Here is a 26,487-nt window from a genome sequence, read left to right on the forward strand (position 1 = left end):
GTTTAGTAGAGCAGTAGAGAATATCTTAATGGCTTTACAAGCCATTAATATATTTCAAAACAAGGAACACCAGTAATGTTTTATTCTAGAATAACTACTAAGGCAATGCAGTTCAGTTCTTAAAGCAAATAAATCAGTCCTAATTGTCATTTAAGTGAGACTTGAGTCACAGTTTTGGCTGTGATTAGGTGAAGATGATATTTTAAAAATAATTTTATCAGAATTGTTTTTAAAGAAACAAGACAATGCAAATTAAATTCAGAAAGGAAAAAAATAAAGAAAGAATAAAAAGTACAAGAAAAAAGAAAAAGGAAAGAGGAAAAAATAAGAATAAGAAAAGAAAGGAAATATTTCAAGAAGTGACTTCTGATCTTCATTACAATAAGTACAAACACCATTTATTCTTCATCCCTATAAGATTACACGTATCTCTTCTTCCCATGGCCCATCTAGGCACAAATCCATAAATCATTAACATTTCAGTCCTGGTCTCAGCCAAAGTCCATAAAAGTTTTCAAGAATTTTATAAAAACATGTCTTTGTGCTCCTTCCATTTGTTTCTAGGAATATTGATCTTTAATTCATTCAGATGTTATCAGAGGATTCGTGCTCTCTTCAGTTTTTCTTTTTCCCCATCTCGAAAGCTACTTCAAGGCTTAAATCCCTTTTGTAAATCCAATAAGGAGACATTGTCCAAGTCATTCTTTTCTCTTATCATTTGTATTTCCACTTTAACTGTCATCTCTGTCTTATAATCCATATATTTTTCATTTATATAACGTTTTTATAGTGTAATATTGCTGCCTCAGATGAGACTTGTTTTAGCTCTTTGTCCTATAGCTCTTCCAAGATATTCTCTTTCATAACTGTCATTTCCTTTTAAATATCTTTTTGGACATAAATCTAGCCATAGAAGCAGACATCACTGTTGACACTGTAGCTCTCGGTTTCTGTCCTGATTCTTTAAACATCTCCTGAAGTATTGCAAATGGTGTACCATGATCTGTCATTTTGTCTCAATGCTGATGAAAGACAAGTCTGTCTCTTCCTTTTTCTTTTATGCCTAGAATATTTAGCCCCTTCTAGTTATCCAATTTCTGAAAACATAAAGCCTCAAATTTTTATTATGATTTACGGTAAGCTAAATCATTTAGTTCCCATGAAGGTGCTCTTTATTTATATAATTATTTTCAAAATCTTATAACAAAACCCCTAGTATTTCAAAGTTGCCTTAATTCATTTATAACTTTTGTTGAATTAAATTGAATTGAATTTTGAATTAAAATCTTCTTTAGCCTTGGCCATTAATTTCAAATTCTTTACATTCTTAAACTTATAGGTTTTTTTTTTAATTCCAAAGTAAAATGTAAGCTAACCAGGTTTGCTCCCCATTTTTAGTTAGGGAGGAAAGACAAAAATACATCCTTCCCCCCAATGTGGGGCAGATACTTTGGTTTGCCTGCAGTCCTAGTAACTTGGAATTCACAAAAATAAACTGACCTTTTAAATCACGGATTATGTTAAAATGTCAATATGAGATGTCACATCTGGAAGGTACCCAACATGGCTGTTGTTTTTTCTTAACTAGATTTGCAGGTTGCATAGTAGATTAGGCATCTAATCACCATGTCTCACACTTCCAGTAGATTCTGAAGGCCTACATAAAAATACAACAACTGCAAAATGTGTATAATCAAAGAATATGCTTCTGTCAAGAGCAACTATGGCGATTTCATATCCTTTCCATTCTGAAATTAATTGTTTTTACCAGTTGTAATAGCCGATTGGTGGCTGACTGCATAATCTTTTTTTCTCTTTCCATGACCCCTACATCTGCCCCTGGAGGTTTTCTTCATTGAATCCATCTGTGATGATCCGGACATCATTCAGGAAAATATCAAGGTAAAACTCCTTTCTGTGCCTTCTGTCAGATATTTCAGTAATGTTTAAAGTCTGGAAGAATGCTAAAGCCAGATATAAAATTTATATCTGTCTATGTTCAGGGGCTTTCATTTGCATAGTTCAAAGCGATGGGACTTGGCCATCTTAAAATCCATTCAGGTTTGTTGCAAGGGTATTGTGTGGTATTCAAAAGTAAACTGACAACCAGCTATTAACGACTGATAATGGGGCTCCTTTGGGGCAGGGGTTTAGTGCCACTGGAATAGTGCTACTGTGAAATAATAGTACTGTACTCCAGAAAAGTGTTAAATTGGTGGTAAATAGCTTCAAACAACAGCTGATAAGTGCATGAAGAAGAGAGTTGTGAAGCACCACAAGAGAAAGCTAGATAGTGAATAACTGCATGCATGCATTTATTCATTCTAGCTGCCCACTCCAACAGATTCTGAGTGGCTGACAAAATCAAGTACAAGATAAAACAATTGAAAACATAAACAACACAACAGCTTTGGAAAACAGTACAATAGCCACATCTTCCTTACCCCAAATATTAAGTCCTGGTCTAGGACCTAAGCCAGGTTTTAAGCGCACTTAGAAACACCCAGTGAAATTTTATTAACAAACTTCTATTTAGGTTTTGTCATAAAGGTATAATGTTTTTTGGGGTTTGACGAGAGGAGTTGGGATATAAATAGTAAATAATTTTTAGCCAATTATAATAACAGCAAGGAAATGTCAATGGATATTGTTTAATAATATATACATGCTCTGCTATTAGTAAAAGCAACTTGGATATAAACTCTAAACAGCGAGTTGGGTGGAGACAAAGAGGGAAAAAAGGCTTAGAAACTTTATTAATTGACTTCTACTCAGAATATGTCATAAAAGTGTAATGTTATTGGAGGATTTTTGAAATAGCTAATGAATGCCATTATGTGTTTGTGTTTTTAAGTATGCATAATTTGAGGTAAAAGCATGTTCAAATAATTGTAGTCAAATGAGAATGGTGGTACATTGATAGTAAGATATACAAAGATTTTTTATTTAAAGTGGATAATCTAATATGAACTATAAGTAATGACTGTGGAAGAAATGCACGAAAGTTATCTGTAACCAATCGACACACTTTCTACAAGATGTAATGAAGGATGATTCTTTTTTTGTGTTTTTGTTTAATTAAAATAAAAGAAAATTTTCAAAAAAGAAAAAGAAAAGAAACACCCAGTGAGCAGCATCCATATCTCTGGGGGAATGCTGTTCCAGAGGGTGTGACTGTGAGGGAGAAGGCACACTTCCTAGGCCCCACAGGTTGACAGCATTCAATATAAAGGGACATGAAGTGCATCCACTCTATCCAAATGTATTGGAAAGGCAGCAACAGTGGGAGGGAGGTGGTCCCTCGGGTAACCAAGCCATGAAGGTAACAACCAGCACCTTGAATTGCACCCAGAAACCAACTGGCAGCCAATGCAGTGGTGACATGTGGCCACGATGAGACGTTGCTGCTCATGCTGCTGCATTTTGAAACAGCTGTTGCTTCCGAATGGTCTTCAAGGGCAGCCCTATAGAACACATTGAAGTAGTCCAGTTTGCAGGGGGCCCTGGTTGAAGAAAGTAATATATACAATACACCTGTGGAAAGGCCTTCTTGGCCAAAGCTGCCACCTGCTCTTTGAGCAGTAGCTGTGAATCCAGGACTCCCTCAAGTTGTACACAAGTCTTGATGGGTAAATCAGGTTCCATCCAAGACAAAGATGTGAATGTTCCCAACCCAGGAGGACTCAACAGCCACAGCCACTTCATCTTGTAATCATTGAGCCAAAGTCTCAGTGTCCTTCCCATCAAGATCCAAACAGTTTCCCAAAAGTGGATCAATACCTTGACAGATTTCCTTATATAGTCTGGGGTAGAGATGTAAAGCTGAGGACACCTCCTTTCTCCCTGGCTTTCTAGACTCATACTAATCTGGATAATAACAAAGATCACCAGGCTGATTGAGTGTCTCTCTCTTGATCATGTTTTCTATCCCCATCCTATGTTCTCTTCTTGCCTGGTGTACCACCCACCCACAGCAAGTGAAGCTAACCAGTCCTGATTATAAGGACTGTAACCGGGATGAAGTAGTGGAGGATTTCCTCAAGAGGATTGATTGTTACCAGAAAACCTACCAGCCATTAGATGATGAGTTGGACAGGTAAGGAGGGAATGTCTCTGCTACTGTGTGTTGGGGTGGGACATTTGTACACCCAAGGCCTTCTGCGTTGCAGGGCATTTGGATTTTCAGTGGCTTGCAAAACATGGCATCAAAAAGATATCAAGCTTCAAGTCCCCCCACCCCACCCTCCCCCCCAAAATTGTACTGCTCTTGATAGTATAAAAAAGTTTTGGGAAAAACTTTGTGCCTTCCACTAAAGTAAAAGAAGTGGACTGCCAAGAATTGTGTTTCTTGTTCAATTTTGAGTATCTATAATTTCAAGAAGAGATTCCTGGATATCCACATGAAGTTGTTCAGGGGTTAGTAGAGTGGAAAAATGATAGGTGGGAAAGGAAAGCATATATTGCTGCTTCTTATACAGTATGCATACACAATTCCAAATATGACAATGCATTTGAATGTAATGAACATAGATTAAATATATTCTGTAACTGGCACCAGATTTTAATGGTCGGTTTTATCTTTCATACTTGTGGAAATGTATATATTAGGTTCTGATAGTAGGAACTTCCACATTGCCAGCCTCATTTCAACCTCCAGATCTATCTCAAAACAGATCACAATCAGAAACAGTCCACAATCACTTTCACCTCTGCCTCTCATGATACACAGAGAACACCAGGAGCCACTCTGAGTACAGTATATATCCAGATAGCAAATTATGTTACCTAATCCATGTCATATTATCAGAAGAATCTGAGGGAGAGAAGGCACCTAAATAATTACACGTGTGCCATCATGTTGTAAGCTTCACCCCTTTTGTAAGCATGTTGTGGCATCTCTCTCTCTCTCTCTCTCTCTCTCTCTCTCTCTCTCTCTCTCTCTCACACACACACACACACACACACACACACACACACACACAAATGGAGGGGCATATGTAATGTTTTGTCATTTTGACAAAATTGCCAGATTTGGTAGATCAGGGGTGTCAAACTCTATTTCACCGAGGGCTGCATCAGGGTTCTAGCGGCCAGGGTGGGCATGGCCAGTCAGGCGCATGTGGTAGCCCGAGCATTCTGCCAACAAAAACAGGCTCCCGAGCTCTATTTTTGGCTGTGACAGCTTCCTGCAACCATTTGCCATAAAATGGAGCTCAGTAGGACCGCCCATGGTCAGGGCGGCTCCGCAGGCCAGATCTAAGAACCCCGTGGGCCGTATCTGGCCCCCGGGCCTTGAGTTTGACACCCCTGCTGTAATGTTTCTGCTCTGAACTACCATCACTTGTATAGTTACAGATGTTCCTTCTCCTCCCAGTCTAAAAAAGGGAAAGTACTTTTCAGTATTTTGCCCTTCCTATTTGTCCATATATATGTAAACAAATACCCTGAGATCCTCTCAAGGTTATCTAGCCACCATTCCTCTGTCATATTTTAAAAGTCGCTGTCGGTTAGGAAGCTGAAACGATAGCAGGTTGACATTTTTACAGCTAAACACTTTTTCCAAAACATCTGTGAGTGTGTTTTGCATGTTGAAACAGCAACTGAGTTAGCAGGAAGAGAATAATTAGGTTCTAAACAATGCAGATGGGAAAAGGCAGGATTTGGAACAGATTGGGAATTTTCTGTGAAGAGTGGGGAGAAGAAAATAATAATGGAGAAAGGGTGGGGAAGAGAAAGTACAGAGAATAAAGATCTGGGAGGCAAGTTGAGGCATGAGTTTCTACCTGGAACTAAATTAAACTTTTAGAAAAATTGTGGTTATTCAGTTACAAGCATTGCAACAGTTCCAATAAATTGGACCACATCAGAAATAAATTATGCAGTTCCCCAACCAGAGTTGACACGTGATCACTAGAGGCAGAGGTGAATCTTAAAATGCCATTCTTTTTTACTAAAGAATGCAAAACAAGTACTTTATCTTTTATATTTAACCCACCCATCTTCAAGTGAGTTTTCCAGTAAAACAATATCCACGTTTCCAATTGTTAATCTGTTAGCAAAAGTTAGGAAGTTTTTAAGAAGCCTGACATTCTCACAGCACTTGCTAGCTATCTGATCATTGCATCACAGGCTAGAATTCATGTCTATAATTCTATTTTATTCATATATCTAGTACTGGTATGTACGAGAGATACAGTTTACTGTATATAGTATTCCGAAATTAATTTTTGCTTGTTTAATTTTGTGATGAATATTCTATCTACATTCTTCTTAATCAAAAGATGGCATTTCTCTGAGACTATGCTATACGAGACATCCTTAAAAAAACACTTAATTCTATGATAAATTGAACCCATCTTGTATTTTTCAACTTACGACCACAACTGAGCCCAAAATTTATGTTGCTAAATGAGAAATTTGTTAAGTGAGTTTTACCCCATTTTACGACTTTTCTTGCCACAGTTGTTAAATGAATCACTGCAGTTGTTAAGTTAGTAACACCTATGTTAAGTGAATCTGGCTCTCCCCCACCCCCTTGGCTTTCCTTATCTGAAGACGCTGCAGTCGTCATAAATATGGAGCAATTGTCAAGCATGTAAATCACATGACTGTGGGGATGCTGCAACAGTTATAAGTGTGAAAAACGATCATGTCACTTTTTCAGTGCCATTGTAACTTCAAACATTCAGCAACCGAACAGCTGTAAATCGAGGACTACCTGTGTTCTGGTAATACAGTCTTTTCCAATCTAATGCCATGTGACTATGTTTCCCAAAATTCTAAGCCCAACACATTTGGAGATAGGGTTAGGGAAAGTTGGTATAATTTTGGTGAAGATTTAATACCAGTACTGAAAATTGGTAGTAAAATATTAGATCTTAGGAACTAATCAGAAGCAAATTACGCTGGCTAAAGATGCCACATTTTTAAAAACTAATATTTAAAGAAAAGCAGGCACTAAGAAACGTTGAGTGCTTAATCCATGAGAGTGGTGAATTGGTTACTGCACAAACCTGTTGAGCTAAACTCCCAGAAAACCCGTGATAGATGATAAAGATCAGGGGTAAAATCCAACAGGTTCTGACCAGTTCTGGAGAACTGGTAGCGGAAATTTTGAGTAGTTCAGAGAACCGGCAAATGCCACCCTCTGGCTGTCCCCAGAGTGAGGTGGGAATGGGGATTTTGCAACATCCTTCCCCTGGAGCGAGGTGGGAATGGAGATTTTGCAGTATCCTTCCCCGGCCACGCCCACCAAGCCACACCCATCAAGCCACACCACGCCCACCAAGCCACACCCACAGAACCGGTAGTAAAACAATTTGAATTACACCACTGATAAAGATGATGGAGAGTCATAATTCAAACATCTGGGAAAGCCAGAGTTTCTTCAGTCCTGATTATAACTAACGAGTGGATTAGCTTCTACAGATCCATCCAAAAGAATGGCTCCTCAAAGGTGACTTGGTTATTCTTCTTCTTATAGTTCCCTGTCCTACATTAAGATCTTCAATGTTGGCAGTCGTTATCTAGTGAACAGGGTTCAGGACCACATACAGAGTCGCACTGTTTATTATCTGATGAATATCCATGTGACACCCCGTTCCATCTACCTCAGTCGGCACGGGGAGAGCGAGCTTAACCTCCGGGGGTGCATTGGGGGTGACTCTGGGCTATCTGAGCGTGGCGAACAGGTATATTTATCACATTGTTATATCTTGGTATGTTGTTGCATTTAAACTGTTTCAAGTTGGGCCAAGCAGCATAAAAGCATTAGCAGTGGATGAATTCAGCAGTTCGATGTAGTGATCAAAGCACCAGGCTAGCACTTGCAGAAATAGCCTTGTGAGTTCCATTTCTTTCTTAGGCATATCAAGCCATCTGGGTGACTTTGGGTCAATCGCTCTCTCCCCAGTCCTAGGAAGATGGCAAAAGCAACAAACTTCTGAAAATCTTACCAGGAAAACTGTAAGGCCTAGTCCAGGCAGTTGCCTGGAGTCAAATCAAATCAAATCAGGTTTATTACAGTCAAAGACCAGAGCCCAGAACAAATAAAAACACTCAGTGAATATCCAGTTAAAAATTCTAGAACAAAAGTAATAACAGATAAAATCTATATTAAAATCACCATTTGACATCCAATCTGTCAGATACACATGGCCTAATTATACTATAATTAACAATCCATAAACTGTGAGGCCTGTAGTCATGAAATATTAAAACGTAAAGAAATAGTAATGCAAAAGGGTTTGCCACATTGGTTGTGTAAAAATAACTAAGTTGGATTGATCACATTTCCAACGAATCCCCAGTGCTGCTGCACAAAATCTAGCCACCTGCGCTCTAGTTAAAATCTGTTCATCCTTAAGCAGCCACTGGAGATAAGCAGTGTCGGAAGGGCCAGGATACTGACCAATTATTGGGAGGATATGTTTTTTTTTTTAAACTATCTCTATAAAAGGAGCATCGAAGGAGTATGTGTCCAGCGGTCTCAACCTCTTCTGAGCCACAGGAGCACGGAATCCAATCTGGCTTGAAGGCACATACAATTCAGCAGAATAAAATATGCTAAAGCTAATTTCGTTTGTTAAATCCCTCTGAAAATATTTAGGGGGCAGCCACATAAGAATCTTTGGAACAAATATATCCCCCAAATTCAAGCATTGGATCTTTTATGGGGTTTACATAAATTATGAATCATTAAAATTAACCACCATTAACAATTATAAACTGGAGGCTTTCATCTCAAAGCACCTGATTCCTCACAAATCTAAAGTCCTCTACATCCTTTTATCTGTTTTCCATGGAGTTTCTAGAAGTTGCTGCGGCTTTTTAAAGAGAATTATGAACTCACATCCATGAAGGAGACTGGATGTTCTGTATGTTGGCGGCTGTTCATTTGATGACAGCTGTGATATTTAAAGAAGGTTATCCTCGTAAGATTTTCCACCCAGGTGTCCATTAGAAATGCTTAGATCCAGGAGCTCCATATTAAGCACATAATCTTCAGAATGAACATAGGGCTGGTGTTCCTACTTTAAAATACCAAGTGTGGATTCTTAGAAAAGAAAGGCAGAAGCTGAGAGTCCTGTTTATGGCTTAGGGCAAATGTGCCGAGTCCCTTGGGTGATTCATATCTAACTTTTTTCCATGTTTTTTTCCAACCTCCCTTTCTTTGTCAGTATGCCTGTGCCTTGGCCAACTTCATCCGTTCCCAGTATATCAATGACCTCAAGGTCTGGACAAGCCACATGAAACGCACAATCCAAACAGCAGAAGCACTGCATGTGCCCTATGAACAGTGGAAAGCATTGAACGAGATTGATGCGGTGAGAAGCTATCCTTAACACATCCTGGCTCTTAAACTGGGAGGGTAGCCCTTAGGGTTGCACATTTCTCTCACTCTCATTTACCGCAAATTGCCTTCTATGACCAAGAGAGGCTCAACTCTCAAGACCAGTGTTAGATCTGGGCACCCCCGGTCTACCTGTCGGTTCAGGAACGTTGTTTGTTCACACTGCAACAAACTTGGGCACATCGCACATTCGTCGTTCGCTGGGTCGAATGGAGCAGGGGGAGTGTGCATCGCCATCTTCTCTCGTTTGAATTTGCCGCGCTGCGGTGTCCTGAGATGGCTGCCGGAATTTCTGCCGAATTCCTGGGCTGGATCAAATCCGGAGATTCTGAAGTAGCGTTCTTTGTCCTATCTGTCTCTCGATCCCACCTTCGTCGCCAATGTTAGATCTGGGCAACGATAGAACAGACTGCGGACACGAAGTGACTTAACAGCTCTTTATTTGTAGTAGTAGTGATCCAGCTTGCTCTGTGGCCGGAGGGTTCCCCTTTTATAGGAATCGGGTACGCCTCTCGACCAATCAGAGCGATACCTGTTTCCCGCCGTAGCGGCGGACCAGAGAGGAGACTTGCTATGAAATATGTTAATATCTAACAACCAGAGAGTTCCTTTGTTGCAGAAATGAGACCAAACCAGCTCTTTGTCGAAGGGAAAGGTTTATTGAGCAAGGTTCAGCAGCGATAGCTCAAGCAGAATCTGAACCCCAAAGGGCAGTTTGTTACAGAGTTTTATACTTTTATCAGGCAGGATATTGATCATTCTCCTAGGTACACATTCTTCCCATGTCACGTATACCTCGTACATATTAACCCCTAGTGACAGGATATCTTGATTGCCTTATAAGGATATAATCTTACCAATTTCCTGGCTCGACCTAGTCAGATAGATAAGATAATCAATCCTCTGTTGCATGGATAAAGCGTTGTGGCGTTCTTGCCCGGCTTAACCTTCTACTTTATTCCCCCTCTTTGAAACTCTTCTGACTTTTCAAGAGGAATTTCACAATCACCCACACCTATTATTTTTTCATATTCCCACATTGCCATTATCTGGGCTACTGCTTTCCTTTTTGCTAATAACGACAGGCTGTTAGACATGGTTCGCACAAAAATGGGGAGGACACATGGGAGAATAACCCAGCCAGCAGCAATTAGACCTATAAGGGCAACTATGGCTTGCACACCGGGTAATTTAGGGAACCACCCACTAAAGATCTCTTTGAAATTAAATCCACTCCATTTCTGATCAGCATTATGGGTAAGTTGTCTCATTTCCATAGTTAATTGTTTACTAACTTTCCCTGTTTCATCAATCTGTAAACAACAGATAGAGAGGTTAAACTTTCCACACACACACCTCCTTCCTTAGCCAAGATGTAATCCAAGGCCAACCTATTTTGGTATACAGCGATTCTAAGCTTATCGGTGGCTTCGGATAATATGTTTAATGCTTTGTCCAGCCTTTGTCCAGCTGGATCCAGGACTGCTTGTAATCTGATAATCCTGTTTAGCATATAAATAGGGGTCCTATATCCATAGGACCCATCCTCCGCCCAAGTAGCCTGTCCGTACGTACAAACTATTCGTTCAGAGTCCCAAATACTGGTCCTTTCATATTCCGCCAATTCTTTGCATGGAAAATTAGAGAAGGCTGTGTCTATGCTCCTTTTGCATCTCTGCAGGCCTACTGGGTCATACACAGGAACACCCAATACTTGTCTTGACTGGATAGGCAGAAGGAAGAAGGAAGGCTTGATCCAACCTAGAACACAAGACCCCAACCAGTTCCCAGGCAATCTCTCGTATGCCAGATTGCCACATATCCAGTACATGTTGTTTGGGGCAACCCATACTTCTGCCGTGTTATTAAGATAAGGAAGTAGGGTAACATTAAACTTTTGAGGCTCTGTCTCTTTACCAGGAGAGGTCCAGGTTTTATACTCCCGATCCCAGAGTCCTATACAAATGAGGTCTCCTACAGATACCAGACCGGTTCCTTGTAAAGCAGTTCCGCCCCACTAAGTTAGTTGATAATGTCCAAACAGTACCAGCAAAGTGAGTTCTGGCCGAAATGTTCCCTGCCCTAGACATACTATTGAAAACCTCAGGGCTGGCTTCCAGGGCTTCCCATGGCCATTGTTCACCCATGTTCGTACCGCCACATACAAAACAATTCTTTACCGACAGTCTTTTTGCTACTTCTTCCGGCATTTCCACAAATAAATTATTAGCCTTTGTACTTATAGAGAGTGGGCTATTATCTAGTTTCCTCAAATTGTCATATACAGATCAGCCCAAGGATCTAATTTGCCCATCGTAGATTCTCTCTATTCTTACAGTTAGGTAAGTCAGAGATCTGCCCCTATTCCATCAATTCCAAATCCATAGGCCTTTAAGAGCGGATGGGTCCTGTATACTTCCAACTTAACCTGGTTGCTATCCTTAACCCTGGTGAAGTTGCCTAATCCTGGACACCCCTGATATCCGCCCCCGGTATACTCACACACACACTCCCATCCTGCACATTGCAGCGAACCTGCACAAGGTAAACATGTCGTCTGTCTGTCTGTAATCCAGGTGGTGTCAGTTTTACACATATACTTATGGTTGTGTTTGTATGCATCCTTCCAGGAGTCGGACCCACATCCTACTCTACCTGTTTTGCCTGGTTCATCTATGGCCATGCAAGCATCGAACTCCAATACTATCCTTTCCTTTCCTTGTTTAAGGACAGTGGTGTGATTTACATATGCATACAGACCCTCTATCTTTCCATTATAGATTTGCCCGAACCCGGTATATAATGTAACGTTTAGCCTTTCCGGGGTTTCAGGTTTGTAGCAAGTTTCCTTACCCCTTATAGTACATAACGTATACATGGTTCCATTTCTCTGGCAAGGTTTTTCTGGTTGGTTTACAATCTCTTGGGGCTCGGGTGTGATAGACTAAAGTGGTTACTCTAGCCGGACCTTGTTTTGCCTGGGTGATACATTGTTGCCAATTGTCTGATCCTCGTTTGGGCGGTTCTGTTGTTATGGCTTCTCGGCACCTACGTTTTCCAGGAGTGCCTTGATACCAAGCGGGGGCTACTAAGGATGGTTGTTTCTGGACTTTACACAACCCCACCCAACCTCTCTTCAACTGGAAAGGGCTAATTATTCGCCCGATTACAATGGAAGGGGGTTGGCCACAATCCAAGGCCATTAGGGGCAGACCAGAGAACATCAGAAGGTGATTACATATCACAACTTTGAATAACCTTCCTATATGTTTGCACACTTCTGAGTTCCCGGGCCCAATTTCCATGCACATTATGGACACATGCAAATCAAATCCTCTGGGGTCATCACATGGCTGGGGCCATCTCTCTTCCCAATATTTGTTAGTTTACCTAAGTACTTTGTTAGTTTCACTGTCCACCCTCCCTATTGGTTCACTGAGAAAAATTCTATGGCTAGGACCCCATTCCCCTAAGTTTTCAATATACAAGTCACCATATGCCAACTGTAGTTTACATTCTAATACCATAATTAATAATATAAATCTTGGCTCCATTCTTCCGCTGTCTGTAAAGGATCAGCTTCCGGAGTGATCCAGCAGAGTGTCTTCGACACTGTGCACAGGAAACCTATTGCCGGTAAGGTTCAGTAGAGTGTCCTTTCAGGCGCAAACAAGAAAATCTACTACTGTTTTTTTTTTTCTACTGCTACTGAAAGGCAAAGTCACTTGCACTTAAGCTGGAGCACCAAGGGTTTATCAGTGGATTGCGCTTCCCACTGGACCGGGTCACTTTGAGCTGCTTTGGGCCCCCTCACGTATCACTATCAATCTCCAAGTATGTTCAGGGTGGTGGGCTAATGTCAATTGGTTGCCCTCTGGTGTAAAGGAAATGGTTGCCTTTAGTTTTGTTAGCAAGTCCCTCCCTAAAAGCGGGCTGGGACATTCTGGCATATATAGGAACTGGTGTTTTAGAACAGTATTCCCTAATTGGCATATCGTGGGCTTAAGAATCGGTCTCCCTAAAACCCTTCTTGAGACCTCTTGGATTTGAATTTGTCTGCCCATTGGCGGTGAAATTGGTTTATTCACCACCGAACGGCTAGCCCCTGTATCTAAAAGGAAGGTTGTTTCTGTATTTCCCACCCGTATCTTAACCAAGGGCTCGGGGGTGGGTGGGTCCTCTGAGCCCTATCCCCTTCAGTCAGACCAATTCATCTCCGCTAATCCTATCATCTCTCCTGCCTCTTGTGGTAGCATTCCTCTTCTGTCTGTCTCATATCGTCCCCTTCCTCTGAATCCTCGTCCTCTAAATCCTCGTACCCTAGAGCCGGGGGGAGGCAATGCCCTGCCTCTTCCCCTGAACATCCCACGATTCTGGGATCCCAAACGCCGTGGGCATTCCCGTTGCCAATGTCTCTCTTCTTTACAGAGAGCACATTGATTGGATCCGAGTGTGACCCCCTCCTATGGCTGCCGCTAAAAGTTAGGCTTTTTTCTGCATTCTACTGTCCTTCTCCCTTTTCTCAACCTTATCTCGGTTTACATACACTTTCCTGGCTATCTCAAGGAGCTGAGTGGTATTCATTCCCAATGCTCCCTCTTGTTTCTGGAGTTTTCTCCTAATATCATCTGTACTTTGGGCGATAAAACTTTCATTTAAGATTGCTAGATTCTGGGGCGCACGTATGTCAACCTGGGCATACTCCTCATATGCAGCAACCAACTTTTGGAAAAATGACTTGGGACTTTCTTGAGGTTCTTGAATAATAGTCGCAGGTTTGGAGAAATTTACGGGAGGTTTCCCCGCTCGTTTTAAAGCTTCCATTGTCAACGCTCAATATTCTACTAGTTGTGTCATATGGACCGGATTATTTACGTCTCACTGGGGATTCTGATTTGTAGCTCTGATTCTCCTCTCATTTATATCTGCTACAGTCTCATTCGGGAATCTTTATTTTAGAATTTTCTCTTTCGCTGTCCTCCACTTTTCCGCCACATCTTCGGGGCTGAGCAATGTTCCTAACAGCTGATCGATATCACCCCAAGTCGGGAGATGGGTCTGCATGATGGTTTGAACCAGCTCGATCACCTCCCTTGGTTTTTGGGAAAACGGACCATAGTGCTGTTTCCAATTAAGATCAGTCGTGGTGAATGGAGTATATTGGAAAATTGACACCAGTTGGGTTTGGTTTTGTGCATTTAAGACCCTTTGATCCACCTGCCTAAGTGGAGCCATTAAGGTGATTTGGCCTGCCTTACTTCTAGTCATTTCTGAAATTGGGGATTCTAGACCTGCGCCGGACTCAGCCTCTGTCTTCAGTGGGGCTGATGCCCCTTTCTGTTTTGGCCTGACTGGGTCTTCTTTCAGGATCGGCACTTCCATTACCGGGGATGGCTGATGTATTGGGGGGTAGCGGGGGACATAAGGTGGGGGACACTCATCTTCCTCCTGCCTTCCTGTTAAGATCGTGGCTGCCCCCTTTGTTGTGAGTAAAATTTTCTTCCTCTGGGCAGATTCTAGGGTGCGATTTACACATACTCTCAGCATTTCAACTTTGCACTTTTTAAGCCAATCGGGACTTTTTCCGACTGCAAATTGCCATTGATCAATATATTGATATTGATCTGGATGGCCAATCTCTGGGTCGGTTACGACTTGATGAACTAGACTTATAATTCGGGGATCTAGGGTCCCTTCTGATGGCCACCCTACGCCGAAAGTGGGCCATTCCAATTTGCAAAGCTTCCTCAGCTTAGACAGGGTTGCTGGGGGGGTCCCCATAATCTCCAACATGCGCCCTTTTAAAATTCTTCAACATACACCGGAGAGGTGTCCTTGGGACATTCCCTCCCCTACACATGTTCTAAAACACTAACACTGACACCACTGACCCGTGGTGCTGGACACTCAACTGTCACCGACAGGAACTGCAGTGGTTTAATCTCCCGCACAACCTAACACGGACTTCTTTAGGATCGATGTCCCGAGTCCAGGGCAGTGATCAGGTACCCTCTTCTACTCTCAAGCGGAGTAGGTACACAACACTATATTATATTCACCTGCCGGCAGGTTTTCCTCACCCTCTCGTCCTGGCCAGGATTCATTCAGATTCTCTCCCTTTTCACACAAATGGTCCTTGGACTGACTGGAGGTGCCCTCAGTGGTGGAAGGCGTCCTTTCCCCATTCCTCCAAAGCAAAGAGCCTCTGGCGCCTGAGGTACCTGGGGTTCGGATTCCTTCACCGGCGCGGGGTCCTAGTTGTCTGGAGCAAAAGATCCCTTTGTGTGTCGCCAGAAATGTTGCAGAAATGAGACTAAACCAGCTCTTTGTCGAAGGAAAACGTTTATTGAGCAAGGTTCAGCAGCGATAGCTCAAACAGAATCTGAACCCCAAAGGGCAGTTGGTTTCAGGTTTTTATACTTTATCAGCCAGGATACTGATCATTCTCCTAAGTACACATTCTTCCCGTGTCACGTATGCCTCGTACACATTAACCCCTAGTGACAGGATATCTTGATTGCCTTATAAGGATATAATCTTACCAATTTCCTGGCTCAATTTAGTCAGGTAGATAAGATAATCAATCAATCAATCCCCTGCTGCATGGATAAAGCGTCGGGGCATTTTTGCCCGGCTTAACCTTCTACTTTACCTTCTTTAGCCTCCTCCTGAGGAAAGCATGTGAGGGAAACCTGATCCCTTGCTTCTTCATAAACTTTCTTAAAGCTGACTTTTCTTCTCAGTGTCCAAAGCTCAGGGATTCCAAATCCTGCATTTGTTTCAGGGTGTCTGTGAGGAGATGACTTATGAAGAAATCCAGGCCAGCTTTCCACAAGAGTTTGCCCTACGAGACCAAGACAAATACCGCTACCGCTATCCTAAAGGAGAAGTAAGAACTGTGCAATCTGGAACATGGGTGGATTTAGGTAGCATGTTACAAAAGGGGGAAATGGGCAAATCTAACATGCTCTCAGAGGAGGATGGGAAAATAATGATCACTAATCAAAGAAAAACAGCTAAACTTGAGAATCACCCTTAAGGTTCTAACGAAAAGCAGGACAAAAATTCTAATTTAAATCAACACCAACAGAGAGGCCTCTCCAAATTTTTTCCTTCAGTCTTATGAAGATTTGGTGCAACGCCTGGAGCCAGTCATCATGGAGCTGGAACGGCAAGAGAACGTGCTGGTGATTTGCCACCAAGCTGTCATGCGCTGCCTCCTTGCCTACTTCCTGGACAAAAGTGCAGGTACCAGCGTCCATTTTTCGACATTGCAAGGCTTTCCTCTCCTCGTTTCTGATTTAGTCTTCTCAGCTGAGAGCCTGGGAGGCAGATTGTGGCAAAACCCTGTGTGTATGATTCTTCCTGTATATAAGGCATTTTCCCCGTAACACTTGCCAGTGGAAAAAAAGTAAGTTTTCTCTTTTAGATTGCAAGAGGAAGTTGCATTTGCAAATTGGACAGATTGTCCTTATGCACCAGTTCTTCCTCTTCATAGATTCTCTTTGTAGTTCTGGAGATTACTGTTGTTTCATTTGCCATTCTTCTTTTTCAGAGGAATTGCCATACCTCAAGTGCCCATTGCACACCGTTCTGAAGCTCACACCTGTGGCATACGGTAAGTTCCTTCGTCCTCGGCAAAGTTCCATTGGGACAGCAAAAACCAGAAGTCTGTTTTAGGAGAGCATGCAGAGCTGGCTAATGATTAAGCACTGAAGATGAATTGATTGCAAAACAAAATATAATATACTCATATTGCTACCTACGTATGGCGATCCAATGGTGGTTGGAAGTAAATTGTTCTCTAATGCTAATAAGCTTCCTCCCATTTTGTGGCTATGTACAGTCACTGATACATTCCTTTTCCTAATTGTATGAATACTGCGGAACATGCAGGGAGAAAAAGCAAGAATTGCTGGCCTGTAGTCTTTTCCAATTTATTGACTCTAATATGCTTTGTCATTGCTACTTTCTTGATCTTGTGGACTTCTCTGTCTGCTGTAAACTACAGTACTAGTACTTTTGGCTATCCTACTAGACAAATCCAATCCTGCTTAGCTTCTCTAAGATCAGCTAAGGCAGGGGTGTCAAACTGGATTTCTTCAATCAGCATTGTAACTCTCCTTCCTGGGCTGGCAGGGGGGATGTGGGGGGAGCAGGGGGGGAGCCAAGATGGATGCCTCCTGCTGGCCAAAACGGGATGCAGGGGCCCTGTGTGACCCCTCTGACCCTTTTCTGCCTGAATGGCTTCCTGCAGCACTTTACCAGCCAAAAGGGGCACAGGGGGCACGGCCTCCATGCGCCTCATTTTTGTCCTCTATGACCTCCTGCAGCACTCTGCCAGCCAAAAATGGGCCACGTGGAGGCTCCATGAGGCCCCCGCGTGGTACATTTTCGGCCTCCCCAACCTCCAGCAGCAATCTGCTGGCCAAAAATGGGCTGCACAGGGGCGCTAAACATGTAAATGAACAAAGCTACTCATCTCCCTCTTATCTATATTTATCTCTGCATGCAGCACAACACTGTGCTTCTGTGAACCACCAGTAGCCTATTGGCAACAACTGCCATACTGGAGTTCCAGCCTTTTTAATTCTGCTCAATTAAAAGGGGAAAAAAAACAGGCGGTTCCAAATCAGTTATTCATGCCAACCAAGGCAAGTTGTGACTATTTTCAGAGAAGGGAGTTTGTGCAGGCCCAGCATGTCATCCTGAAGCCGATAACATCACTGGTAGTGAATGAGTGTTTGGAACTCCCATCTACCATCAGTAATTGGGGGTTCATTTTTTGGGGGACAGGCTGCGAGGTGGAATCCATTTTTCTCAATATTGAGGCTGTGAATACACACCGGGAGCGCCCCACGGTAAGGATGATTCCTGTCACCTGGGAGATTTTATGTGAAAACCTCTGGAAAGAGGTTGTGAAGGAAGCTGTGATTGGCAAAGGGCTTGTATGATCTGAAGCTTTTCAGCCCCATCGTGTATTCCTGGTTATTGACTTGACAGGTGCTCCTGTCAAAAGATCATTGTATTCAGAGTTGCATCTCTCTCTCTCTCTCTCTCTGTGTAATATTTTCCTCTTATCTTCACTCCCTGCCCCCAAAACACCCTTAGCATTTTTCCTACAAAGCTAGCCAGGCCCCCTTGTATCGGCACTACCGCGCTGTGCCAATGGCTAGCCCTGAGCCCACCAAACAACCCTGCTGGAAAGATCTGGGGCGCTCTCCTCCCTCTTGCCTGTTTGACCCTCAGGTAAAAGAATCCTCTCTTCACCTGACTCCCTAACCTAATTCTGCCACATCGCACTTTAATCACTGAGCTTTGCCGCTCTATCTCAATGCTTTTACTAACCTGCCCTTGAGAAATTCTTCCGAAGCCCAAAGACACGATTTCACGGTGCCAAATTATTCACAAGAAAATCATATGTAGATGACAAGAACTAGCCCAATTTTCTGCAATGGGTCTATACTGAAAGAAGTGGTAGAACTACTCTTCTCTGCCCAAGGGCAGAGTTGAGAAATGGAGCCAAGATACACTGGCTATAATTCTAACACTCTGGATACTTGACATTACTAATATAAATGTAGATAGACTTCAATTCTTCACTGTATTTCCTTTTTTAGGTCATAGTGGAGCTTTAAAGTTTTTGTTTCCTTTGTCTTCTTGCAGAATGTTGATGTGTCACGAGATCCTACAGAAGCCCTAGACACCGTGCCAGACCATTATTAAACTTAAAACACTAAAAACAAAAATAAACTTACTTTATTGACGAGGTTCTATTACTAATATAGATATACAGTGCCATCTAGAGAAACATGACTGGAATGCAAGTTCTGAACTACTTCATATCATTTTATACATGTAGACATATCTCGTCCAAAATGTCTTTGGAGATTCTCAAGTCATGATTGTCCCGAAGTCTGCAATTTTTCTGGAAGTCCGTTCATATTCCCGCACAATTTGAAGGATGTTCATCCCAAAGTGCATTGTTAAATGTCTATGGAGATTTTCAGTCATCCAGGTCATGGTTGTCCCAAAGATGCTTTTTGAAGGGGCAACTGGACTTTCTGGTTTTTCTTTGAAGACCCTTTGAATGGTGCAGGAGTCTGAACGGATTTCCAGAAAAAATGCAGACTACAGGATGACCAGCTGTCTGCAAGGTGTATAAATCCTTCTATTTCCCACCATCCAATCAGAGAGAAATGTCTTCAAAGAAAAACCAGAAAGTCCAGTTGCTTCTTGAAAAAAATCACCTCTGGGATCTCATCCAAACGCAACTCAAGGTATAGATTTGCCAACCTAAATTGAATAATTGAGTCCCATCCATCAAATTCTTTAAACAAAGAATAAACCAATAATAAACTATGTTTAAAAAAACACAGAGCATAATCCTAGCAAATATAAATACTTTTAAAGCCTCATTTCTTTAGAGAGAATTAAATAAGCACTTATGTTCAGTAGAGGATCCAATGAAAACTTTGCCCTGATGATATACCTTATTTTTATTCCGATGAATGAATACAGGACTCTACAATATATGTCAACTGAAAGGAAGTGGAAAGTAATGCGGAAAATATAGCAAAGAAAAATGATTGCAAAAATATTCTTACTTTCAGTAGATATTCTATTATCTTATTTCCAGAAAATACTATTGCTAATGGTTGAATAATTATCAAGTTTTAGAGAAGAATTTTATCTTCATCACCAATAATGGTCCAATCTATTCTGGAATCTTTTCTTCACAAACAGGGAATTTATTAAACACAGAGCACTTTACATAAAATGGGGCTCTTGTAATCCTACCAAAAATAGTAACAGAAAACAGGCAGTGGTTCTAGCAGTTCCAGGGAGGAGTTTTTGACAGTTCCTTATAATTCAACACCATAATATTTATTATTTTCCCACTGCATTAGATTCTGCTTCCGCTTCATTGTACTGGCTCATCCAAGATTTGGGATTCTGATTTTGTATCTAATCAAGGAAAATCAAAGGAGTCCAATTAGGAAAATAGAAATAAAATATATACCAAATTCTCTGCAATACCCTCCCTGAAGTTATCACTTTATTAAGGAAAATTGAAATTGTATGGCCATGATTTAGGCTGTACAGCTTTGCCTGTCTGTGTGCTCATTTACCATATTTTTCGGACTATAAGACGCACCGGTGTATAAGAGGCACCAAGCTTTCGAAGAGGTAAGAAAAAAAAGTTTTTGTCTTCCCTGGCCCCCAGGAGCACTCTGCAGGCTTCAGCAGGGCTGGGGTAAGGCAAAAACGCCCCCGTTTTTCACCAACAGAGACATTTTCCCCTTCCCCCAGCCCTGCTGAAGCCTGCAGAGTGCTTCTGGGGGGTGGGGGAAGGCAAAAACATAATTTTGATGAAAAACAGCCAGTTTTTCGCCCATTTTTCACAAAAATTGGATGTGGGGGCGGGACTTTGGGAGGCCAAAAATGGCTGTATTCGGTGTATAAGACGCACCAACATTTCCAAGCTCTTTTAGGTGGGGAAAAGGTGTGTCTTATACTCCGAAAAATATGATATTTTATTTATAACATTTTCTGAGAGCAAAAGGTGTATATATGGGGGTTCTCTTCTAACTTTACCAACCTAGCAACAATTGTGTGAGTTGGGCAAGGTTGAAAGAGAATAATATTAAGAAGGAACTTAAGCCCAGATCTCCAAGGCCCACATTTTAACCACAGAACGACATTGGCTCTTATCAGAATACTACAGCATCTGTTAACAGTTACACATTTTAATGCCCTAAGACATGTTTCAAGAAAGCATGACTGCCAAGAAAAAGCTGAGTATATTCCGAAAGGAAAATTTAGGTGTTAAAGTGAGTACTTAGAAAATTGCCAATTTCCTGCAAAATCCATAACTCCCATCATTCAGTGCTTTGATCCTGTTTGTTATAAAATACTTAAAAGTGATGAAAAGGATAGTTCCATGTCAAAATTTACAATTGTACACACCCAGTTACTGATCCAACATATTTTAATTCTACAAACTTAGTTATCCTTAATGCAGAAGTTGAATATTTACTTGTATCCCATGTTTATTATTTTTTACAAATAACTCAATGTGGTGAACATATCCAACACAATTTCCTCCTATTTTTCCTACAACCACCACCCTGTGAAGTAAGTTGGACTGAGAGAGTGACTGATCCAAGGTCAGCCAGCTAATTTTCATGGCTAAGGTAGTATTAGAACTCATAATCTCCCAGTTTCTAGTCTGGTGCCTTAACCATTAAACCAAATGTCACAAAGGCCAATCCTTTCCTCTGCCTATTCAGTACCTTAGCAACAAACTGTAGGATCTGTTTCTTGGAAGTCTCTTTAAAAGCCCGTGGTCCCCACCTGAACTCAAACTCAGGAGGATCTGTGTGTGGGAGACGTGTATATTCCAGATATCTAGGAAGTGAAAATCATGTGATCAGTGAAAAAAAAAACCTTTGTAAGCACCAAATAGATTATTTAGTAGAAGAATTGCTTCAGCTCAAAGATATCATTCCTGCCTTTTGGAAGAAAATAGTTTGAGATTTCCCATTAGGCTGTATCTTAAGTAATAATCCTATCCTAACCCTCTTTTTTAAAAGATCCAGATATTAGCCATTAAAAGACAAGCAAAACATTCTGAATTCCCATCTGCCATTCACTGAAACTAATATGATCAATTTCTTTCATAGTACTAAAGATAGCAAAGACCCTGCAACCCCCAACTCACTTTTGCCTCACAAATTCCTCTGTCACCAGCTTTTTCACATCACCAAAGACTTTGTGTTTTCCCCTGGGGGGAAAAAAGAATGTTATTGTCTCAGATCAGCTGAAAAAGGAGATTTTCTTCCCCGATTCATCCAACCACACTGAAATATTTGAATTTATCTCTCAATGCTGTCTCAGAGCAGCCAATATTACCCAGAACAGTCAACATGTAATCTCCTCAGCATTTCCCAAACAGCAGCTGCATGAAGACAAAAGATAACATTAAGCATATGAAACTATCTAAGAAACAGGGTAAATTAAGTAGAAGTGAAACCTACATTCTTTGATCACGTTGCCTTTCATGAAGATAAGACTAAGTATTACTATAAGAAGGCCCATCTTGGGAGTGTTCTCATCACTGCAAAAAAACAAAACAAAACAGATTCCACTTCTTAATCTGGAAGTGAACACTGGGGATTTGCAATGTAAAAGAAACCTTTTTTACCCAGTGAGAAACACATTTTTAAGCCAAACTTTTAGCATTTCAGTCCCAGAACTACTGAAAAATCTGTGGACTGCTCAAAGCATAGGATAACACAGAGGAACTCCATTTCCCAAAGCATGGAGGACACATGGGTTCTCTTTAGGCATAGGGCCACCAGCTGAAATCTCACTGGGGGATACACTTCCCAAAACATTTGATGAGGCACCCTGTGAAATTCGGTTATTACAATTCGAGACACTTTTAAATATGTCAGAAAGGGAGAATGGTTAAACACATGACTAATAATAATATATTTAATTAATTTAGTACACTTAATTCAATGTATACTTAAATATAAACAAAATGAAATTTAGATTCCGCTATACCACTTAAAGACTAAGTGGCCCAGCAAAAGTTTTTGATCTGTACCTTTGTATCTCAAAATGCAAGAATATAGAAACCATCAGAAAAAAAAGCAATACTATTGCTCATTTCAAAAAGTATGAAGAGATTTTTGACATGTTTTTACAAGGTTTTATACAAAATTAAGCCAACACAGAAGCACAGAAACTGAACATTACATTCCCTCTTTTCCTTACTCATTCACAGTCTCCGCTTCCAAAGGAGGAAATTTACTGATCAGGATGTAGGAATGGTACTTTGGGTCAATTTCCACAACTCCCAATCCAAATACCTGAGAAAACAGGAAAGATAAATTAGAATAGAGCTCTCTTCCTCTTTCACTATTATTGTCTCTTCTTTTTAAATGAGAGAAAACTCATATGCAAACATAACCAATTTATATGTTTAATAAATAATTAATAAAATCTATCATTTCCATTAGTTATATAAGTTATCTTGTTCATGATAAATATTCAGACTTTAGATTGTTGATGAAGAGTTCAGCCTGAATTAGTATTCCCAACTAGATTAACCAAAATTTTAAAAATAGAAATATAATAAATTTACAATCTATTGAAATTTCTCCATTTATTCAGGTTAAACCAGAAATGCCAGCCATTTTGATAAGGGCAAATCATTTTGCCCAAATTATGAGGCTAGATTTCTCATTGATTTTGGTCAATTCAGCATTTTGGTTTCATTATATCCTACAATGACCTTTTCTACATACTCTTGTAGCTTCTTGAAAATTGATAAACAATTGAAATATCAGCTTTCATGGATCATAGTCAATGCAATAGTGAGCCTTTAGGATGGACAGATTTTTTGTGCTGCAGGATTCTCACTCTGAAAACTTTTTTATTGCCAAGTTTTTAGATTAGCTTCTTCTTTCAGAAAGTAAGATTTATAGATTGATCAAATATACTCAAATCATCAATAGATTCCTTACTCGTTGAAGAGTCTGATTGGCTTGTCTGAGGAGCTCAGGAAAGATATCTTTACAGTCTTTGATGACATATTTCAGAATATCTGTAAAAAGACAAATAATGTTGATCTATAAGTTCCTAAGAGAACTGGAATGGGAAGAGACTGATCTAATCTCTGGGATTTCATGGGCTTCTAGTTGGCAACTAGAACTTTGGACTAGATGCACTTTCTTATGTTCTTTTGATGAATGCTACTTATACATACAACATTCTGTGTAATGTTGGACCTACTCAAAATAAACACAAATAACAATGAAGTTGATGGCATACATTCTGACAGAAACTTTAAAAAACCCAAATAATTTCTAGTTTAGCACTCATAAAGTAAATGTTCTTTATTTAGCATTACTAATTGTCATATATTTACTATCCTGCTCGGTCGCTCTCAAAAGACCTTTCCAAAAAAACTGCATTAAAGTTGGGGGAAAGAGGCTCACCAAAATAATAAAAATCCTCCCATTCTTTGAAAAACTCAACCTTAGAACAGAAATTATTGAAAACAGAGCACATGCCGATATCTGTATTCCAACCTTGGAAACTGAATCCAAGTCCCCCTGATGAAATAAAATAAAAATAAATCCATGCTTACCTGTCCGTTTAATAGGGATTTTCTTCTGATCTTTGATCAGAAGGAATTGCACCAGTTCATTTACCTACACAGAGAATATAACATATGTTGCAGCAGACTTGTGCATGTGGTACAGTTCCATGAGTACAGTATTAAACTAAGTTTCCTATAAATATTGTCTTCACGGTTGTGAGGCATGCTTCAGTGTCCCTAGCCATTCTGTAACTTTAAAAAAATCTCTAGGTCAGGGAAGCTGCTACAATGTAGATAACTGTTACAGATCATAAAATGTGTACTTATTTATTTTAAAACAGAACAGGCATCTTTGGTTATAGCCAGTCATAACAAGAAGCCCTCAAAAATGCATAAAAATTGCCTCACTTTTTGTTCCACTTCAGAGGGGGAGTGTTGCTCCAAATTACGTTGCGCCTGACTTAACGTCTGAGTCTGACTTAAAGTGAATTCTTCATCAACTTCCATATGCTGAACCTGGACAAAAGCAAATGGGTGATCCCTGAAAGATTTGTTTTATTACTGGGACTTTGCATTTCCATTATTAAACACATGTTCCTATGGATATTTACCTGTAAGTAAATCTCATGGAAAACTGTAGAATTTACTTATAAATATGCACAGCATCACTGAAGTAGACTGTTTCACAAGGGGAGACTTAATAACAATAAAATATAAAATAGTAAACAGACCAGTCTGTACTAAACACTAAGCTAGATTTGCCAAGAACTTCCTTCAGAGGCTCATTCAAGCACCACTGCACTGTTTGTCTTACTGCATGAAAAATGGCAAGCAACAACATGCATTTGCTATATTTCCCCCATTTTCATTTGATACAGGCACAGGCACGGCAGACCACAGATTCCTATTGCAACATGTGAAAAAAGGCATGGCTGTTTATATTAATAAAATAAGGGTTTAAGAACATATATTCATGCAATTCAAGGTGTCACAAATATTTTGTACTATTCTAATCACATCCGAGTATGGGAAAGATGACATTAAAATTAGCTATTTTTGAAATATCACATGATGTGTCCTGTTCCCTTTTCTAACAGTAAAAAAAATGTACGTCTTTTGCATCACCTACTCTGAACCTTAGTTATAAGCTAGCCTTCCCCAACAGGTGTACCCTACACTTACTGGCATACCTTTGAAGAGCCAGATCCTCTGCTGTTGCGGCCACTATGCCTGTGCTGAGACATGGTTTTGAAAAGACACCTGAATGGAACAAGAAAATAAAATTATTACAGTTCAGATCCAGCCTCTGAAGGTGCAGCAAAAGTCCTTAACCTTTGTCAATTGTCTATATACAGGTGACCAGCAAATAGTTTCTTCTACCTGTAAATAAATGGAAGGTTTCCAAGATCCTAAACTAGCATAACTTCCCCTCTCTAGTTCCGCAAAAAGGTCGATCCCCAGTATCAAACACGTGAAATCCAACAAGTTATTCTGGTGGGAAAAGCCAGCACTGGACTAACTAAATTTCTACCCAGGGACGGCTGTGTGCCAGCCCAAATAGTCCCCATATTCTCGTGGCTCCCATATTCCCAGTTTTAGGTATCTTTCGCCTTTAGCCGACACACATCAAGTAGCAATGCAAAAGATAGTGCTTATAAAGTGCCACTCTGGCCTTCCAACCCAGAAAGATGACCTGGTTCTGCTCGCACTAGCAACACCTCCAGGTACGAAGGTTAATTCTCGACACACTTACTCAGCCCGCCCTTTCCCTCTTGTTAGAAAAACCACTAGCCTCCGGTTCCGTCCGCGGCCTCACTGCACATGCGCCTCTTTTTCCGCCCGGCCGGTAGAACTCCGCTGCGGCGCACGCGTGTCACTGTGATCCCTTCCTCTACTTTCTTGAGCGTCGCTTAGCAACGCTGGCGGGTAGCGAGCGTTGTTCGGTACATCCTTCTCCAATAGGAGGGGGCGGGGGTTGCTTGCGGAGGAGGGAGGCCACCGGAGCTGCCAAACTCCGGAG

At 40.9% G+C, this 26,487-nt stretch overlaps 2 protein-coding genes across 5 annotated transcripts in view; one reads left to right on the forward strand and one right to left on the reverse strand.

Annotated features, from left to right (window-relative positions):
• Positions 1 to 20,228, forward strand: part of PFKFB1 (6-phosphofructo-2-kinase/fructose-2,6-biphosphatase 1) — a 28,062-nt gene extending 7,834 nt beyond the window's left edge. For 2 of the 4 annotated variants that reach the window (XM_081944270.1, XM_081944269.1), the window contains exons 6-15: positions 1,846 to 1,902; positions 3,975 to 4,096; positions 7,484 to 7,691; positions 9,180 to 9,326; positions 16,137 to 16,241; positions 16,471 to 16,600; positions 16,908 to 16,970; positions 18,149 to 18,213; positions 18,464 to 18,601; positions 19,019 to 20,228. In XM_081944270.1, coding sequence (XP_081800396.1) covers positions 1,846 to 1,902; positions 3,975 to 4,096; positions 7,484 to 7,691; positions 9,180 to 9,326; positions 16,137 to 16,241; positions 16,471 to 16,600; positions 16,908 to 16,970; positions 18,149 to 18,213; positions 18,464 to 18,601; positions 19,019 to 19,078 — 1,095 coding nt within the window. In that variant the 3' untranslated portion in view covers positions 19,079 to 20,228. The remainder of the gene's footprint in view (positions 1 to 1,845; positions 1,903 to 3,974; positions 4,097 to 7,483; positions 7,692 to 9,179; positions 9,327 to 16,136; positions 16,242 to 16,470; positions 16,601 to 16,907; positions 16,971 to 18,148; positions 18,214 to 18,463; positions 18,602 to 19,018) is intronic. The other 2 variants (XM_081944271.1, XM_081944272.1) reach the window with 2 other exon arrangements.
• Positions 19,097 to 26,366, reverse strand: LOC309387637 (non-structural maintenance of chromosomes element 3 homolog). The gene is made up of 11 exons (XM_081944310.1): positions 26,221 to 26,366; positions 25,658 to 25,727; positions 24,876 to 24,983; positions 24,516 to 24,579; positions 23,890 to 23,969; positions 23,138 to 23,232; positions 22,393 to 22,472; positions 22,268 to 22,313; positions 22,077 to 22,139; positions 21,649 to 21,763; positions 19,097 to 20,320 (listed from the first exon to the last, which is right to left on the reverse strand). The coding sequence occupies exons 2-11, from the start codon at positions 25,709 to 25,711 to the stop codon at positions 20,243 to 20,245; spliced, it is 783 nt and encodes a 260-aa protein (XP_081800436.1). The 5' UTR covers positions 25,712 to 25,727; positions 26,221 to 26,366; the 3' UTR covers positions 19,097 to 20,242.
• Between the last annotated feature and the right edge of the window lie 121 nt (positions 26,367 to 26,487).

The sequence above is a fragment of the Natrix helvetica genome, assembly GCF_964273705.1.
Source record: "Natrix helvetica genome assembly, chromosome: 1".
Taxonomy (NCBI): Eukaryota; Metazoa; Chordata; class Lepidosauria; order Squamata; family Natricidae; genus Natrix; species Natrix helvetica.